An 18,662-nucleotide genomic window follows, 5' to 3' on the forward strand; every position below is an offset into this window, starting at 1 on the left:
TTAAGTTATATTATTGTATTCGTGTTATATCAAGTATCGCAAGATATTCGCTAACTCGCCCACTTCTACGGACCGCTTGATCATTTTGCATCCTTGTTGGGACTTTGTCCTTCTTGTGGCAGTGACTTTGTCACTCATCTCAGCATGCTTCTTGATTCAGATCTTTTGCCATCTTGAGTTTGGGTTTGTGGTTCGTCATAAATTATGGAACGTGTCCGTGTTAAGTATGAACTAGAAAGCCATTCTTAATATGGTTCTTGATTCTATTGACTATTGGGTTCGACCCTACTTGATTTGGGGTTTCGATCCATCTTGATATCTGATTATACTTAGTATGATGGCATGACGTACATATGGGGCGAAAATGGATATTTGGCAAACTTTCTTGGATTGATAGTATACGCTTTCTTGACACTTGAATCTTGAACATTTTTATTGATATCTGGAAATATTTCAAGGTTTGATATTCGATACTTTTGATATATTTGTTTACTTGCTTTAGATTTATGTTTTGTTTGAGCTACCTATGACTGAAAAGGGGAATTGGAGAATTTAATGGCTCCAAGCCTAAAGTTTATACACCACTAAGCTTTATGCTTAGCGATAGTTATTTTCTATTATAGGTAATGTACGGGATGAGATTTGAAGACGGCCATATGAAGTAGTATTTTGGGGAGTTTTTATGGAGATCACATTTGCATATACTTCTAGGTTTTGTATAGTTTTGGGACTTGTACATGATCTATATGTCACACTTATGTATGTAATTTTGGAGGCTTGTTGGATCTCATGATCATAAGCTTGTAACTTGAACTTGATGACTTATTTCGTTGTTTTAGGGTGTGCTAATAACTCAGGTCTTGTAATATGCTAAATTTACACTTTGTCTTGCAAAGATGTATAAAAGAGAAGACTAATTTTTCTTTTATGCTCGCTAGTTTGAGATTCATGTACAATACAAACCTGCAGTGATGTCGAATGAAAAGGATAATTTGGTTAATGTGTTGATTATTCAAGAAGGGTTGCATTACATTATCTTGATACTTTGATATTGTATTTAATTTAGGGAATTTTATGAAGATTACCTAAAAAAAAATATTGCGCTTGAAACCTTTATCGCATGGGCCTATTTCCGCTACTAAATTATTATGAATGTCTTTTTAGATTAATATCTTCCGAATATTATAAGTAGTAAATTAGATTTATTTCGTAAGTAGCACCCTCCCAAAAGGGGTTGCTACATACGATCCTCCAAAAAGATGGGTGGATCTTCCAGAGGCAGACCTCATATCTTTTACAGAAGTCAAGGGCGATCGTATCCATCGGGCCAAACGTGAATGGGTACGTATAAACACTTAAGTACCCCTCCACGTGCGTGGTGATGTCCTCATATGGGCTGGGGATGACTACTTCCTTGCCTTCCCACTTGCATTCCTCCTGAACCGTCGAGAGCGTATCTTCGGTGACGAAACAGATATACCTCCCTACCTCCCTACCTCCTCACCACGATCTCCTTATTTGGAGGCCTTTTCGACCTTAAAGTCGTTGTCTATGGAGCATCCTCCGGGGATAAAATCCTTAAGAGGAGGTTCTGGGGTTACTACCAGGAGGGTCGCTTCGACATCAGCGGCTGAAACAGAAGTTGAAGGAGCGGTGTGTTGAGGCACAGATTTTAAAGTTTTTGCCATCGTTATCTAGGAATATGAAGGTTTGAAAACTGGTATGAAGGCTTGAAGATGGGTATGAAGATTTGAACGTTTGGCTTGAAGATTTGAAGGCGAAATATAAAGATTTGAAGACTAAGGACGAAGAAATGAAGATGTGAAGAACAATTCGTAAGGATTTGAGGGGATGATGAACAAGTAAAAATTTCGAAGGTAACTCAAGAAGATTCGAAATCGGAAGGTAAAAAAGTGAAAAAAGGAAAGCGAAGCTTTTATAGGAGGGAAATATTTAATGCGTGACGTTTCGCATTCGAGGACGGTCAACCGGCGGCTGACACGTGTCCGAAGTTAGAACGACGTGATTGGGGGGACATTTTGCTGACTTATCAGCCCGTTTGTAGCGTACGATGGAAGGACACTTAATCAATTTGCGTCATCTCGATAAATCTGCTCTCCGAAAAGTGAGGAGACTATTTGTGTACGGATAAAATCGGGGATAAAGTTACCCTCGATTTTTCAGTAAACAAACGAGAGGGAAGTACGATCTGACATGACCTCGAGTAAAGCCGAGGGATTCTACGTCTTAGAGCCCGGGGAGGACGAATGGTGCACCCGGGATCGGACACGGCCGAGCATGGATCCGAGCAGAGTGAAGAGCCGAGACTAGGAAAAAAGATGGTTAGACACGATAAGCGGGGGCCTTAATATTCGCCCTCAGCCGGATGTTAAGGCGCAAATCTCGCCCGACATCAACTTCATATCAATATTTATTGGAAGGAGAAGATTTTTTTACCTTATTTAGACTTGTACTAGGATTGAAACTCCCCTACTATATAAAAGGAAGAACCTTTTCATTTTACAACCATTGTTGGCACGTATATCAAAGCAATAAAGTTAATTTTTGTTCTTTAGCTATTGTTCAAAGTGATCGTTTGCTGCTTGTTCGTTAAGTTGTAATCGAGCCCGTTCCGAGGGCTAGATCGGAACTGATTTCCAAACGTCCGTTGCAAGGCTAGATTTATTCATCCATTACATTTGGTTTGAAAGATTTGATTTCCTTTAATTCAATTATCACATATCCTTTAACCACGTATAAATTCAATTGTTACTCGTTTTAAGGGTCGAGTTAAGTTTGCGAAGACAATAGTTATTTATGACTGGAGGTAGTATATTAATAGATTATGAGTTCATGCTTCTCTATTCCATTAATTCCCCTCAATAGGTCAAATGCAGATGTCAAACTTTAGTATACCTTTCAAACACTAAAGAAACAATAAACCCTACCTACTGAGGACCTAAAGTTAACAAACACGTTTGACTATTACTTAATTACTATTAGTATTTGGCATTAAAGATCCTTCATTTAATTACTCTACAAATCTTTCTGTAATTTGTTGCTACGTATTTTTTCCAATTTCATATCATATGTGATCGGTGTTTTTCATAAGAACACTAAGTAAAGGGTTATTAACTCCTTTTTTCAGTAATTAATTTATAGGGTTTAGAATTTGATGACAAGTACAAAAAAGTATTTTGCAATTTTGTTATAGTAACTCTATAAAAAACACAAAGTCATTTGGCTTATTAACCATCTGACGTGTAAAAATTAATTGAAAAATGTTCACATTAATAGTCAAAGTGCTTCTTAACTTTTTTTAAAAAGTTTGCATAATTATATCAAAATTGGTTATTTTTCCTATTCCTATTTTATTTTTGCAAGCATTTGTTTTAAATTGTTATTCAAGGTTGCACATATTAACTTAAACAATCAAATATTCATTCAAACACATCTGATTCTCTACTTAATATAACCATTCTTTAAGATTCAATTAACCCGAGGAGATAAAAATACATAATTAATTGGAAAATATAATTGAAATCTTTAACATAGTATATAATTATATTACGTTTGCACTTATTGTCACGAATAAGTAGTAAAAATTGCATGGGGCGCCCTATTTGGTCGCCCTTTTTTAACTTATACCCATTTTGTTTTTTCGTTTGCATCCGTACCCATTTTCTTTGTTAAAAGTGTTTTAAAAAGATAATTTTGCCCTTCTTTAATAAAAGACTATTGACAAAACTGTAGACTGTAGGGCAAAATTTCAGCATGTTTTGGATGGAGTTTTAGCAAATGAACTAAATAACTTCAGCATGCATTAGAAAAACTAATTAGAAAATTACATACTGCAAGAAAAAAAACTTAAAGCATGTTTAGTCTGAAATTTTAGCAAATGAACTAAAAAACTTCAGCTTGTTTAGACTGAAGTTTCGGATAAAACTCATGACAAAACTGTAGACTGCATGACAAAACTTCAACATGTTTTGGTATGAAATTTTAGCAAATGAACTAAATAACTTCAGCATGCATTAGCAAAAACTCATTAGAAATGCAAGATAAAAACTTAAGCATGTTTAGTCTGAAATTTTAGCAAATGAACTAAATAAACTTAAACATGTTTAGTCTGAAGTTTTAGCAAATGAACTAAAAAACTTAAGCATGTTTAGTCTGAAGTTTTAGCAAATGAACTAAATAACTTAAACATGTTTAGTCTGAAATTTTAGCAAATGAACTAAAAAACTTAAGCATGTTTGGTCTGAAATTTTAGCAAATGAACTAAATAACTTCAGCATGTTTAGACTGAAGTTTCGGATAAAACTCATGACAAAACTGTAGACTGCAGAATAAATAACTTCAACATGCATTAACATGAAGTTTTAGTTTTAATGTGAAACAACTTCATGCTCCATTGGCATGAAGTTTTAGCTTCAATGTGAGAGGAGAGGAGGAGATATCACGCGATTAATGCGTGGTGTAGGTTTTATATCTTTTGTCAGAGGTGTAATTGTCATATTATTACGGATTTTTTGTCAGCTGGCTACCAAATTAATAATTTTTAAAAATATGGTACGGGTTAAAGGGCATAAATATAAAGTACGACTGCAAATCCCCGAATAAGTACCACCCTCTCACTGGCTTAAGAACTAATGAGTATCATCTAAGACATCATATAAATAGTATTTAGATCTTCACAGAGTATTTACCATCTAAATAATGAAGCAAAAATGAATAATTCTCGAATTTAGTTTTTATTTTCGATGAATTTTAAAAAATAAAATAGAATAAAAGCAATGGATATGGTACAGGTGCAGAAAAATCCAAATCCGAAGGTCAAGAAGTGACTCCAGCTTCAGTTCAACACATTTAACGGCCGAACCGATAAAAGCTGGCTCCTCTTATTAACAAGCACACAGGTAGTTTTTTCTTTAATTTATTTTTTTATATTTTAATTACATTTTGCCCTTTTCAATTTCTTTTTTTTCCCCATCCGCATAAGAAGTATCGAAAACTCAGAAATGAAACTCTCTCATAAGTTGCTGCTTCTGCATAGCTTTTATCTATATATCTAAACACTGATTATTTTTCGTTGTTGAATAAACCCAAGCAGGCGACGATCTTCTCGATGTTCTCTGCTCCTTAAAAGTACTAATCTCTCTCCACAAAGTACTCCTCTCATCGACTCCTCAGATCTCTCTCTTTCTCTCTCCGCCGAATCTGGAGGTCTCATTCTCTTAATTCTCGGTTCGTTTTCTCGCATTTGATCAGTAATTTTTCGGTTTTAATTTATTGATTTTAGCTTTATAGCTATGATTTTGTTTAATAAATTCGCTAAGGTTGTTGCTGTTGTGCTCTATTTTGTAATGTTCATGCAATTAAATTTCTCTTTTTTTTGTTGTTCGTTTGTTTGTATTTGTCCGCCTATGTGAGCTTAGCATAGCCGGTTCAAGTGTAAAATAGTCAAATTTTGCCGAATCTGGAGCTCTCATTCTCGGTTTGTTTTCTTCACATTTGATCATTAATTTACAGTTTATTGATTGAATTTGAATATATAGATTTGATTACATTTAATAAATTTGGTAAGGCCGTGTTTCTCTATTTCCTAATGTTTATCCAGTGAAATTTGTATTTATCCGCCTATCTGATTAGCAGAGCCGGTTCAAGTGTAAACATAGTCAAATTATGACGAGTCGGTCATCCTTATAGTCATGGATGTTTTTTAAACAATATTGGGTGAAATGTGCCCAAATGGAGCAGAATGGATATAGTGGATTCATAAAGAGGTCCCCAACTAGTTTTAGATTGACGTGTAGTTGATTGATTGATTGATTCTTGTGTTTTATGCAAATGTACTTTATGTTTCGGCACATTACTAGTCAGTGGCGGAAGCAGGATGTTCTTAAGCGGTGTCAACATATAATTAAGTTAAAAAATGGATAAATCACTATAATGACAAGCGGTGTCATTTTCTATATTTATTTCCAAAATTTTCAATTTGCTTATTATCTATATATACATATCTAGTAAATGTTTCGACGAAGCGGTGTCCCGTCACACCATTTGGAGCAAGGTATATCTGCCACAGGTACTAGTTACCTCAAAATTTTTGGTGCTCGATGTTTTTGTTAATTTGGTGTTTATTTGCATATGTTTTTTTTTAATTTCCTTTGCTGCAATCTCTAGCTTGTGCAGGGTAGCTGTTTTTTTTATCAATTTAGTAACTGTTTTTAGTTTGTTTTGAGTTTGCTGCCGAAGGGTGCGTAGAGATTAAATCTTTTGCTAGTGTCTGAATATGCTTCTCTGCATAGCTAGGTGATAGGTCTAACTATGTGCAGTGAAATTTATGTTTGTTAGTTTTGTCATTCATGTATGCTTAAAAGTATCCGATTGAAACATTGACTGTGCTTTGAAGCTAATTGATTTCACAATTATGTCATTGGTGGGCTATATTCTTTTAGATTCTAAATTTTGTGCACTTTCCCCTCTTTACGTGAAATTGATTAGGTTAACCTATTGCAGAAACTGGAGAATGGCTTCAACTTCACATCCTCCCATGGCATTCAGTGGAAGTTTGGCTTCTAAAACTTCGGCTTCAGACCTTCTTCGTAGCTCAAGAAATGGTGTCTGCGGTGTGCCATTGAAAGCCCTCGGCAGAGCACGATTGGGTTCTAAAAAGAGAGATTTTGCCGTCTCTGCTAAGGTTCGAAAGGTAAAGAAGCACGAGTATCCTTGGCCAGAGGATCCTGACCTTAATGTCAAGGGTGGAGTCCTCAGTCATTTATCACCTTTCAAGCCATTGAAAGAAAAGCAAAAGCCGGTGACATTGGATTTTGAGAAACCTCTTATGGATCTGCAGAAGAAAATCATTGACGTAGGTTTCATGACCTAATGCCTCAAGAGATATTACCTCTTATATCAATGTAGAACACTAAACATTTGTCAATTGTAACTGTTTCTTGGATGCAGGTTCAAAAGATGGCAAATGAAACTGGATTGGATTTCAGTGACCAAATTATCTCCCTCGAGAACAAATACCAACAGGTTTGAATGACAAAAATGGCCTTCCACTTATTAAAGAAAAACAAGACAATTGGCCTTTTGTTGCTTAATGTGTTTCTGCTCTTATTAAGAAGTTACTATTGGAGGTCAATTCTTGGTGTTTCACAATCTTCTTTATAGAATTTTTTCAGATTATTTTGAATTTCAGTACTTGTAATCTCATTCTTCCTTTTTTTTTTTTTTTCAATTTTGTTTAGGAAAATTTTGGTCTGTACTGTTCATTTTGTGAAACGTTATACCTGAATAAAAGTATTTTAGGATAATCCTTATCAAATAAAAAGAAGGAAGAAAATTTGGATATCCCTTTTCTTTCTTTTTTTCGTGAGAAATATTTGTTGCATTACTGCAATTGCTGCTAAATTGCTAAGAAATGTGTCTCAATCCATGTATATTTTATCATTTGCGGAGAAACTAATACTGGTCCTTTACTGAAATCCTTTCCAAGTGCATCATCATCATTTTATGCTCTGTAAGGGATGTATATTTTTCACACGCATGCTGGGGGGGAACTAGAGGAGACAACAAGAGCAATCTGGGGAGGTCACAGGGAAATCATAAGATTCTGATCTCTAGTAAAGAATTTGATTTTGAATATTTGTGATAAAATTACCTACTTTTTGATTTTGAGTTGGATGCTGAAATAAAGGATAGAAAAGATTCGTGTTTTGCGACACATGCCTTTTATTCTTTTATAATGTTTGGAGAAAGGTATGAAGGTGAGAACATTGTATCAGCACTAACCTTGAGGGTCAACATTATTTTTGCTAACAATATAATGTAGCTGGTATGCTGACATCTTTACTGTCCTTTTCAGGCTCTAAAAGATCTTTACACGCATCTGACTCCTATACAAAGAGTGAATATTGCAAGGCATCCTAACAGGCCAACTTTCCTTGATCACATCTTTAATATTACTGAGAAGGTCAAGTAAATTCAATGACTCTCACTTGCTTATCAAATAAATTTAAAAAAATTGCAGACTCTGTTTCTGTTCTCTTTTCCATATGCTAATTACTGTTGGAAATTCTAACAATGTAAAATTGTAAATGCCGAATTTGCAGTTTGTGGAGCTTCATGGTGACCGAGCTGGGTATGACGATCCTGCCATTGTCACTGGCCTTGGCACAATAAATGGTAGAAGCTATATGTTCATGGGTCATCAAAAAGGACGCAACACAAAGGAGAACATACAACGTAACTTTGGGATGCCTACGCCGCATGGGTATGTGGTTCCATCATGTTTGAGCTTTGAGTATTTCTGTACGAGTTTAGATAAAGCCACTTCTTTGTAGTATGTGAGCCTACAATAGTAAGAAAAGAATACTTGTTAAACAGCTATAGGAAAGCTCTGCGAATGATGTACTATGCTGATCATCACGGATTCCCGATTATCACCTTCATTGACACACCAGGGGCATATGCTGACCTTAAATCGGAGGAACTAGGCCAAGTATGTACACAAAACTGATGTAGCATGCTTTTTCCCCATTGGTTATTGCTAAACTGATTAGTTTGTAATGCTTTCATGCAGGGGGAAGCCATAGCTCATAATTTGAGGACTATGTTTGGTTTGAAAGTACCAATTATTTCCATTGTTATGGGAGAAGGGGGTTCTGGTGGAGCTCTGGCTATTGGTTGTGCTAATAAATTGTTAATGCTTGAAAATGCTGTCTTCTATGTTGCCAGGTGCCTCTAAAACTGTCGACTTTTACTATGAAGAAAAATGGTGTTTTATGATATATTTTTGAGATGGATATGGAGAGGTGTATACTGCATGCAGACTAAATATGTGGTGAATGACAATCATTCATCATGTCCTTTTTAATCCAAGAAATTTTCCATCAATTTTATAGTTTCAGCTTCCCAACTGTCTTAGCCCTGGTGAACAGAGTTACGAGTACCTGTGCTGGTGAGGAGTAGCAGTAGCAGGTACTTGGTGGAATAGTCGAGGTGTGCACAAGTTGGCCCGGACACCACCTATATCAAAAAATAAATAAATAACATAAGAAATTATAGTTTCAGCTTTTCATCAATTTTAAAGGTGGGTAGCACCTTGGCGGTAGGCCATGTCTACTTCAGAAACAAATCTAATACATCGACTATTAGCTGTAAAACACCAGACCAATACTTGAAAAACATAATCTCTGTTTGGATGTCCTAACGCTGAACCATCTAATCTTATTCCTTTTGCTCTTAATCTTGGACTACCCAATCTCATTTCAAATCAATAAACTCTGCGGAAAAACGAATCTGGGAGGGCAATCTTCTTTTTGGCAATACAACTATTAACAAATTCAATACAATTAGTGAATATCTTGCTGTAACGCACCCTTAATCTTTCAATCAGATATTCGTGGTACTTTTCTTTTGTATTTTTTGATTCACCTACTCAGACCCAGTTTTCTGTATAGTGTTCTTGACTTTCATACTTGATAGTGATGTATGCTTACCGTTCTCAATTCCCACTTGTAATTCACAGCCCAGAAGCATGTGCAGCAATTTTATGGAAGACCGCAAAAGCTTCTCCTAAGGTTGCTATAGTTAAAATTCAATAGTGTTAATCCAGAAAAGCTGTGAAAATTATTGCTGAGTATGGCTTCATTTCATTTCAGGCAGCTGAGAAACTCAAGATAACTGCTCGAGAGCTGTGCAAGCTTCAAATTGCTGATGGTTCCATTGCTGTAATATTACTTCATTGCTGTATCTGCCTAATTGATCAAAATCTCATTCTTCTTCATCACTTACATATTTTTCCAATTAGCTAACAAATTTGAAATGCTAAAAGAAGAAATGTGAATTTCTCATCTGTGAATTGTCTTCCATTTCTGACCCTTGCAATCTCCTAGCAGAGTCATAGTTGATGTTTCGTAATCTCTGAATTACCATATTGCTTATTATCTGCCTTGCAACTATTCCTTGACAGTTGGTAAATTTGGGTGAATATATGTCATTTGAGACAAAAAAGTGATTCACTTTCATCGGTGGTAACTAAATGGTTTTTATCGTGTTGCAGGAGCCTCTTGGTGGTGCACATGCTGATCCATATTGGACTTCACAGCAGATAAAAACTGCAATTGAAGAATCAATGGATGTGAGTATATCAAAATTTCTATTTCCAGAAATTGTACTTTCAGCTTTTGCTAAAACACAATCCATCCTTGTAGGAACTTACGAAAATGGACACTCAAGAGTTGTTAAGGCACAGGATGCTTAAGTTCCGAAAACTGGGTGGCTTCCAGGAGGGAGTTCCCATTGATCCAAAAAGGAAGGTCAACATGAAAAAGAAAGAAGAACCTCTTCTTCCACCTGGGACTCCGGATGTGGAGTTAATGGATGAGGTTGAAAAGTTAAAGCAAGAGATCCTGAAAGCAAAGGAATCATCCGGGAAGATTCCAGAGTCAGGCCTGAATGAGATGATAGAAAAATTGAGAAGGGAAATTGATTATGAATTTTCTGAGGCTGCTAAAGCTTTAGGTTTGGAGGAAAAGTTTGTCATAGTGCGAGAAGAATTTGCAAAAACAAGGAACTCAAACGACCAGTCAATGCATCCTGCTCTGAAGGAAAAGCTTGACCAGCTTAAGGATGAATTCAACAGAAACATGTCTGCTGCTCCAAATTATGCTAGTCTAAAGAATAAGCTTGAGATGTTACAAGAAATGTCTGAAGCCCACAAACTCTCCGAGAAAAATAGCAAGGCAAACAAAATGAAGGAGGAGATCAATAAGAGGTTAAAAGAAACCATGAATCGCCCTGATTTGAAGGAGAAGATTGATAAATTGAAGGCTGAAATCGAGAGTACTGGGGTATCAACAGTTATGGATTTAGACCAGGGGCTAAAGGAGAAAATTGTGCAACTTAAAGATGAAATGGAGACGGAATTTGCTGGCATTTTTGAATCTTTAGGTTTGCATGTCAGCCCACCATCACTTCCTGATGCCAAGAGAAAAATTGATGAATTTAACAATGAAATTACCAAGGTTATGGAAGACGTCGTGAGTTCGACAGATTTGAAAAACAAGATTGAGTTGTTAAAAATGGAGGTAGCAAAGGCTGGAAAGATAGCAGATGCAGAGTCAAAGGCAAAAATTCAGGCCTTAGAACAGCAAATAAAGCAGAGTCTTGCAGAGGCTATGAGTTTCCCTGAGTTGAAAGAAAAACATGAGAAGCTGAAGGCAGAGATTATTGAAACTGTTGAATCCCCTGAAGGATCTAACGGAAGTTTGCTCGCAGATAATGATGGTTCTAAGGCAGAAGTAGAAGTTAATGTAGATGCAAACCGTAGCTTTGCATGATGTGAGTTCGTACAATTTCTCCACATTTCTTGGTTTCTTTCGCATGATTGAATAACTCTGAAATCTTTGCAGTTCAAGCATGATGCAGGTTAGCTACTAGCTGTTGCAAAAGATAATCTGTGAAACTACTTCAGCATGTGGAAGATGGAGCCTCTTTCTTCGCGGTGCACTTACTTTGCATTCAGTATTTTCTTCTGGAGTTTATCTTCTTATAATGTACGGAACTACAGATTCTTTTTTTGGCTAGGCTCTGCCATGTTTTCCTGGATTTTGTTTTCTGTTACTTTAGAATAATTCAGATTTCTTTTAAGAGTTAAGTTAGATTGAACTGTTCCTTTAATTGATATTTAGAGGCAAGATACTGTATAAATTATGTGTTTGCAGAGGAGGTTAGAACATGCTGCGAAATATCTATCCATGGAGTTATCATATATGTTGTCTTCCCTGTACTATATCTATTTTTGGATGTCAGAATAGATTTTGCTCAAATATTTAAACAATCAAGAGAGCAAAACATCAACTTTGGGTCAAACTTCTGAAGGATAAGTAGAACGGTAAAACCAAGAAGACTACCAAGTGCTTGTCCCATTAATCAACTGTTAGATGTTTTTCTTTTACCATATACAGAGTATGGAACTTGCAACGAAAGATAAAGATAAGTTTCTCCAACACTACAAAAAATTGGAACGTGCGAGGTAGCATAAACATAAGTTTTTCCAACACTCCAAAAGTTTGAAACTTGTAAGACCAAGCACTGATGAAATGTTCTAATGTCACCATTCTATCCTCTACATTGCATCCTCGTCATATTTACAGAACTAGCGTATTTGCCCTAGCTTTATCCTTTTTCTAAGAAATCAAGTACCTATTCAACTACCACTTTCGATCCCACTCTCTTTGTTATTCATATCAATTGAAATGCTTCACGAATTGGAGATAAAAACCAGTAGTGACATATGTGCGCACAAGCTGAAAACATGAATTAGAGATTGGACAAGGTTCAAATGTCAAATATCAAAGTAGAACTCAAATGTTAAATACCACAATTTTTCTTCATTTTTCTACTACTGATAATATAATAACAAACACTAAACTGTCTCCCTTTTTTTTTTATATAACTGGAAAGAGGAAAAATGCAGCCTATGCTAAACCATCCTATGATGAGCCATCCGAATCTGGTGGTCAATTCATATATTAGAGGATGCTTCCCATTGCTGCCAGCCACTCTCGAAAAATGGCAGGGGCCTCCATGCCTGCAACCTGCGGCTCTAGGCCATTGAGATACTGACCGTGTTTCTAAAAAACAGCTGCTTCCAACTCTGCCAATTGCTGTCTAACTGTCTCGATAATCTGGTCCTGAATCTCCACAATCTGCTCCAGAATATCGATACTCTAGTCCTGAATCTCGGTAATCTGCTCCTGAATCTGAATACGTGCCTCACGACTCATTAATGCAGCCTTTCGAGCTATCAACAGGTTTGCATTCTCACACTCTTCCTGCATTAACATCGCCTTATGGTCTACCTCACGGGCTGCAATCTGAGCCTTCAACTGCATCAACTGAGTCTTCAACTGCATCACCTGAGCCTTCATCTGCATCAACTGAGCCTCTCGGTCCATTTAGAAGAACTCTTTTCGTCTCAATTTTCTCACGTCTCTTCCCATTTGAAATTCAACAAATATCATCAGTAAATCATTTCAAGAACACAACAACTAGGCAATCCTAGGAAGGAGGATATTGCCCGTTTTAGAAACTGTCCGGAATTCTACGCGGATGCTGATGGGGTATTATGTGTTCACTGCGAACTAAATGACTTTTTCGTCTTGACAAAGGGAAGCGTGTTGAGGTGATTACATCGGCTGTAGACCTGCAGAAGAAGAAGTCTGCACTGAATCGTTTCTATACAACTTTAGCCCGAACAGACAAGAATTCAGGTTCAGCTACAACCGAATGTGAAGATTTTGGAAAGAAGAGGAACTTAGAAAACATTATGGTGTCCAAAGCTCCATCTGAGTTGGGCCTTATTAAGAGAAACTCCAGGGGCCTGTTAGATGCTGAAGGTGTATATATCGACAGCCAAAAAGAAGCTGCAGCTTCTTGAGTATGCACAAGCAAGGTTGACAGCTCCAGCGCATGTTCTACGTGCTCATGATGAGATTATGATGGCAACTTATCGACTACGCCTAAAAGAGGATGAGAATGACAAATCTATTGATGCCTTAGATCAAGGAGAATTAGATGCAGGCAGTGCCTTAGATCAAGGAGAATTAGATGCAGGCAGTGCTGAATGGTCCAGCGAAATGTTTTTCTTTTTATCTTCTTTATCAAGAACAAAGGGACAATTTCGCTACTTGAAGGGTTTGGTTCAATCTAAACAAAATACTATCATTTTGCAAGTACTGGAAATTCAACTATAGTTCAAGTCACAATGGGCTCAGCGGCTCATGCAGAAGAAAAATCGGAATACCAAGCAAGAATTGAGGAAGAAACATGCCCTGTTTGCCAAGAGAAGCTCAATAACCAAAAGATGGTTTTCCATTGCGGGCATGTCATTTGATGTTAATGTTTGTTTGCAATGGCAGAGAAGATATTAGCCCCCAAGGGAAGCCTCAAGTTAACTAATTAATGTGCCCAACTATTGTAGACAGCATACTGACTGCGGAAATATTGCTTATGCTGATGACAGTCAGAATAAGTCATATCCATCTTCTTCTATAGTCTCTGAGAATTCTGAAGCCTCTGTAAATGTCTGAGGTTCAAATAGTACAAAGATTGAAGCTGTCACAAGGAGAATTTTATGGATTACTTCCACGAACCAAGCGACAAAGGTTCCATTCTTTAGCAGTTGGAATGACGGGCTTGATGTGTTAGATCATGCAGCAGAGGCACAAGCTATTGGCAGGACGCATCGAATTGGGCAGGAACATATGACTCTCGTTCATCGTTTTATAGTGAAAGACACAGTTGAGGAGAGCTTATATAAGTTGAATAAGAGCAGGAACATCGGTGCATTTGTTAGTGGCAACAGAAAGAATCAAGATCGAACTTACCCGACAATTTAGGTGCCGCACCCGTGTCGACACGACAGTAAGGTGGGTGTGGGTATGGGATCCATACCGGATCTGGTCAAACGATTTTGGGTACTTTGACCACGACGGACGAAAAAATTCGAGACGAGATACAATTTGATTCCTGATCAGAACCAAAACTAGAGTAAATCTGAAGAAAATAGCATACCTTATCTAGGAAATCAATCCTTTACTTATCTACAACTTGAGAATAAAAAAAAATCCAAACTTTACAAGCTATACGTAAGTATTCGACAAAATTTCTCATAATTTAGAGATTTTTTTATTTTTTCGAATTACCGGATCCCCACACCCGTATCCGTACTAGGATCCGTATCCCCGAATCTTAGAATTTACTTGAATGATCCGACATCTAGATCTGCACCTGTATCGGACACCCACACCCGTGTCCGAGCAACTTAGAGATCAGCCCGTCTTGACACTAAGAGATGTTGAATCCTTATTCAGGGTGGCACCTTCTGCTGATGAAAGGCAACTGGGAGCTTGATGCATTTGCCACCTTCTCTTGCTGCTTAGTGAACGGACATCTTGTTAAGAGCCACGTGGGAACTGTTGAATTTACAGAAATTGTGCTGCTAGGGAACAACTAGGAGCCAGCAGAATGATCCTCTTTCATTCTGTCGTATTCCTGTAGTTCTCTCAAATAAATGTACATGTTTTCATTTCTTTTGTCACAGAAGATACTAATACAATAGAAAGACTAGTCAGTTATATTTCTTTCAGTGTTTCAATGCCAATAGAAAGACTTGTCAGTTATTATTAATGGTATCTAGCTAGATAATAGATAGAGCTTCTTGTTCAAACAGCTTTTAAATATGTTACACTGCCTCTAACATCTTCGTTATATTCCCCTTCGTATGATACAAAGGGATGTTCCTCATCTGTACAAGTAAGAAACATACTTAACTGTTCTAAGAAAAAATCTAACAACAAGGATCAAAGAAGCAACTCAAGTATAAAATGCATAAGTATTAACTGTATAAGCAAGAAAAACTCACTATTAATGCTAGACAAAGTACGAGCAACTAACATACAATTCAAAAATCGAAGTTGAAGTCTTCCTACTCCTGTTCGCGAACCTAAGTTAGATAGAAGGCTGTTCTGAATTAAACCATGACACTAGGAGATCCTCCTCATACTAAAGAGGCTGTCCTTGTGCGGTACAAAAGATTCTAGGTTCCTCATGTTACTGCTGAAAATCTTCATCACCCTACTCTTTGTGTCATATATGTATCCGCTAGAGTTCTTCTTATGCTTAAGAATCAATACTTCACCATTCCTCCTCGCTCCAGCAACAACGACAAGTTTCCCAAGTTCTGGCATTGTTCTCTCATTCTGTCTTGCTGATTTGTATGGACAGATATAATTTATCGACTCTGCCACGATTCTATGTTTCTTCGACCAAACTTGCCCTTGAAAATCCTCCAAAATCCAAACATCCATTATTGTCTCAGAATCACTGTTGATAAAAGAAAGAAATCCACCCAACTCTACCAATGAATAATTGTTCGTTTTAATCACTTCACCACATTTTGGAAGATACGTTCTACTGAATTTTGCCTCATTTACTTGCATCGATATGATATATTCACTTGAATCAACATACCAATGCAGAATCTTTCCATTTATCGACACTGGATCCTTCCAGTTAAACTTAACTGGGTCAAATGGCCGATCATTAGGATCTTCCCATGGACCAGAGACTCGTTCCCAGTGTTCATCACCACTGCTCAGATTAAATATTTCGAAACCATAAGAATCTGTCATAACATGCACTACTTTATACTGTTTTGTCGAAGAGTCAAATCCAAGAGCTGCACTACAAGCTGTATGTTGACAACCTGAAGGGCATTTAGGGATAGTGAGGCAGAACTTTGTTGCTGGATTTATCACTTGTAGCTTCCAAGCGATCCACGGTTCATTCATCAATAGAAATCCATCACAGCTAGAATGAATCTTACGTAATTGATTTATTCCAAGATCACGCGATTCACATTCAAGTTCTTTTCCAATCTCTATCAGCTTTGTTTTCATATGCCTTCCTGCTGCTTCCTGTATTAGCAATTCTGATTTCGATTCCATGAAATTTTGCTCAATGAAAGACCTTCTGAAGCACATTTCTTTCAATGTTTTGCAGACAGGCATGACATTCTTATTAATGTATCTTGGTGGAATCTTCACTAGGATGTTAACTATGATTCTTTCTGGAAATTTAGAAAGAGTAATCTTCTGACTCTTCTCTACTTTTTTCATTCCGCTGCTTTTATCTTCACCACACTTGTATTCTTTTATGCTCAGCATCTGTTGCGCGAATTCAATGTCATCGATTTCAGCAATTTCATCCCCCATTATTGTAGTGTGTACACCAGCAAAGAGCTCAATATAGGTTTCTGAAGGAAATTAATCTTAAAAAGTTAGAGAAACAAGGGCCAGAAAACTAAGTTTAAAGAGTTCAAAATTAGAACTTGATCAGCCTATCAACTTTTGAACAAGTTAAGGATGGAGCTCGATAAATCCTTTCACGCATAAATATGAGCGGAGAAACAAGGGAGAGAACAACAAACAGATTTACAGAAACTTAGCCATCTGGTTCATTAAATTTGATTTTCAGCCATGAGATATAATGATTTGCATATGATTTTACAAACCAAACTAGCGAATCAACTATCACAGAGAAGTATCGACTCAACATCGATCTCAAAGAGCACATGCATCAAGTAACACAAAGAAGTACTTGGTCTACATTTCACATAACCTTAGTTTAGCAACAACTAAACAACAACAACAACAACAACAACCCAGTATAGTCTCACTAGTGGGGTCTGGGGAGGGTAATGTATACGCAGACCTTACCCCTACCCTAGGGTAGAGAGGTTGTTTCCGATAGACCCTCGGCTCCCTCCCTCCAAGAACTCCCCACCTTGCTCTTGGGGTGACTCGAACTCACAAACTCTTGGTTGGAAGTGGAGGATGCTTACTATTAGAGCAGCTAAACATAAAAAAAAAAAAGGATCATGTGCAGGAGTGGGTTTAGTGCACAAGTTATTGGTTCATCCGAACGCAATAGTTTTGTCTCGCACCCATGTGTTAAAAACACACACTAAATAAGTACACATAATAGATTTCAAACTCAGTAAATCAAATGGCTTGTGGTAGAATTTTGATTTCGAATATATGAAGTTTAAATCTTGGATCCGCATCTGATCATGTGTTAGTAGTTTTTTTTTTAATTAGAAAAAGGTTTATGCCATTGAAGCTATGAACATTACGAAAATAACACTACTAAACTTCAGGAATTACAAACTTCCAGCTATTCATATTGACATACTTAGAATTTTCTCAAGTTTACTCTGGACTAAAAGTAAGATAATTTCTAATTAATCTCCCCTTCAACCCAAATTATCTCTTAATTCCTTGTCCATATTATTTTCAAATATCAAGAGCATTCCAATTAAAATTCAACCATGCATATTTGCCTTAGAGACATATAACAATTACTCCCTCCATTCCAATTTATGTCATGCACTTTGACTGGATATGGATAGGTAAAATTAGTGATGGAGCCACATGTACTCAAGGGGTGTCAGCTGATACCCCTTTGTTGAAAATTACATTGTGTAACTAGATAATTTTTATTTTATTTTATGTATATACACTATTTCACGCCTCTTGACTTCTTTGTGAGTTTGTTTTTTTGTATTTTGACCTCCCTTAGTTAAAATTCTAGCTCTGCCATTGGGTAAAACATAAAGTTTAAAGTAAATTATTTCTAAATACAGATAGACAAAAAAAAAGTGTATCACAGAAATTAGGCAGATGAATTAGTAAATAACCAAGTACATAATAGTAAAACCTTCGAGCAATTATCACATGGGAATAAGCAAATAAGAAAGTAAATAAAATTGTATAAGCAAGAGAGAACATACAATTTTATTTGCTGTGGGAAAGAGTACCTGAAATTTTTGATTCTGTCAGACAAAGAGATAAAAGGGTGCGGCGGAGAATGATTTGATGAGTATATAAAGGTTTGGGGGGGGGGGGGGGCTCGGGTTGGGCTAGGAGTAGCCTGTTTTGATTTGTATTTTTGTTTTTTCTTTTAATTTTTTCAATCGTATTTTAGTTAAGAATGAACTTATGAATACATCAAAATCTTTAGTCTGATTGGATTTCGGTTTGACGAGGAGTACTTCTCAAAACTTATGTCTCTTAGCTTTTCAT

At 36.7% G+C, this 18,662-nt stretch overlaps 2 protein-coding genes across 5 annotated transcripts; one reads left to right on the forward strand and one right to left on the reverse strand.

The window, feature by feature from the left end:
- Window positions 1-4,975: 4,975 nt before the first annotated feature.
- On the forward strand, window positions 4,976-11,785 carry LOC104086448 (acetyl-coenzyme A carboxylase carboxyl transferase subunit alpha, chloroplastic). 4 transcript variants are annotated; one of them, XM_009590691.4, is made up of 12 exons: window positions 4,976-5,247; window positions 6,523-6,874; window positions 6,970-7,044; window positions 7,877-7,984; window positions 8,124-8,284; window positions 8,398-8,512; window positions 8,594-8,748; window positions 9,542-9,593; window positions 9,675-9,743; window positions 10,076-10,153; window positions 10,227-11,355; window positions 11,427-11,785. In XM_009590691.4, exons 2-11 carry the CDS (start codon window positions 6,533-6,535, stop codon window positions 11,352-11,354), a joined length of 2,283 nt encoding a protein of 760 aa, XP_009588986.1. In that variant the 5' UTR covers window positions 4,976-5,247; window positions 6,523-6,532; the 3' UTR covers window position 11,355; window positions 11,427-11,785. The 4 variants fall into 4 exon arrangements, with proteins under 4 accessions (XP_009588986.1, XP_009588987.1, XP_009588988.1 ...); XM_009590692.4 differs by having other exon boundaries at window positions 11,443-11,785; XM_009590693.4 differs by having other exon boundaries at window positions 5,087-5,226.
- Window positions 11,786-15,383: 3,598 nt separating this feature from the next.
- LOC104086449 (F-box protein At4g19940-like) lies at window positions 15,384-18,435 on the reverse strand. The gene is made up of 2 exons (XM_009590696.4): window positions 18,398-18,435; window positions 15,384-16,834 (listed from the first exon to the last, which is right to left on the reverse strand). Exon 2 carries the CDS (start codon window positions 16,791-16,793, stop codon window positions 15,564-15,566), a length of 1,230 nt encoding a protein of 409 aa, XP_009588991.1. The 5' UTR covers window positions 16,794-16,834; window positions 18,398-18,435; the 3' UTR covers window positions 15,384-15,563.
- Between the last annotated feature and the right edge of the window lie 227 nt (window positions 18,436-18,662).

Source organism: Nicotiana tomentosiformis, chromosome 7 (assembly GCF_000390325.3).
Source record: "Nicotiana tomentosiformis chromosome 7, ASM39032v3, whole genome shotgun sequence".
NCBI lineage: Eukaryota > Viridiplantae > Streptophyta > Magnoliopsida > Solanales > Solanaceae > Nicotiana > Nicotiana tomentosiformis.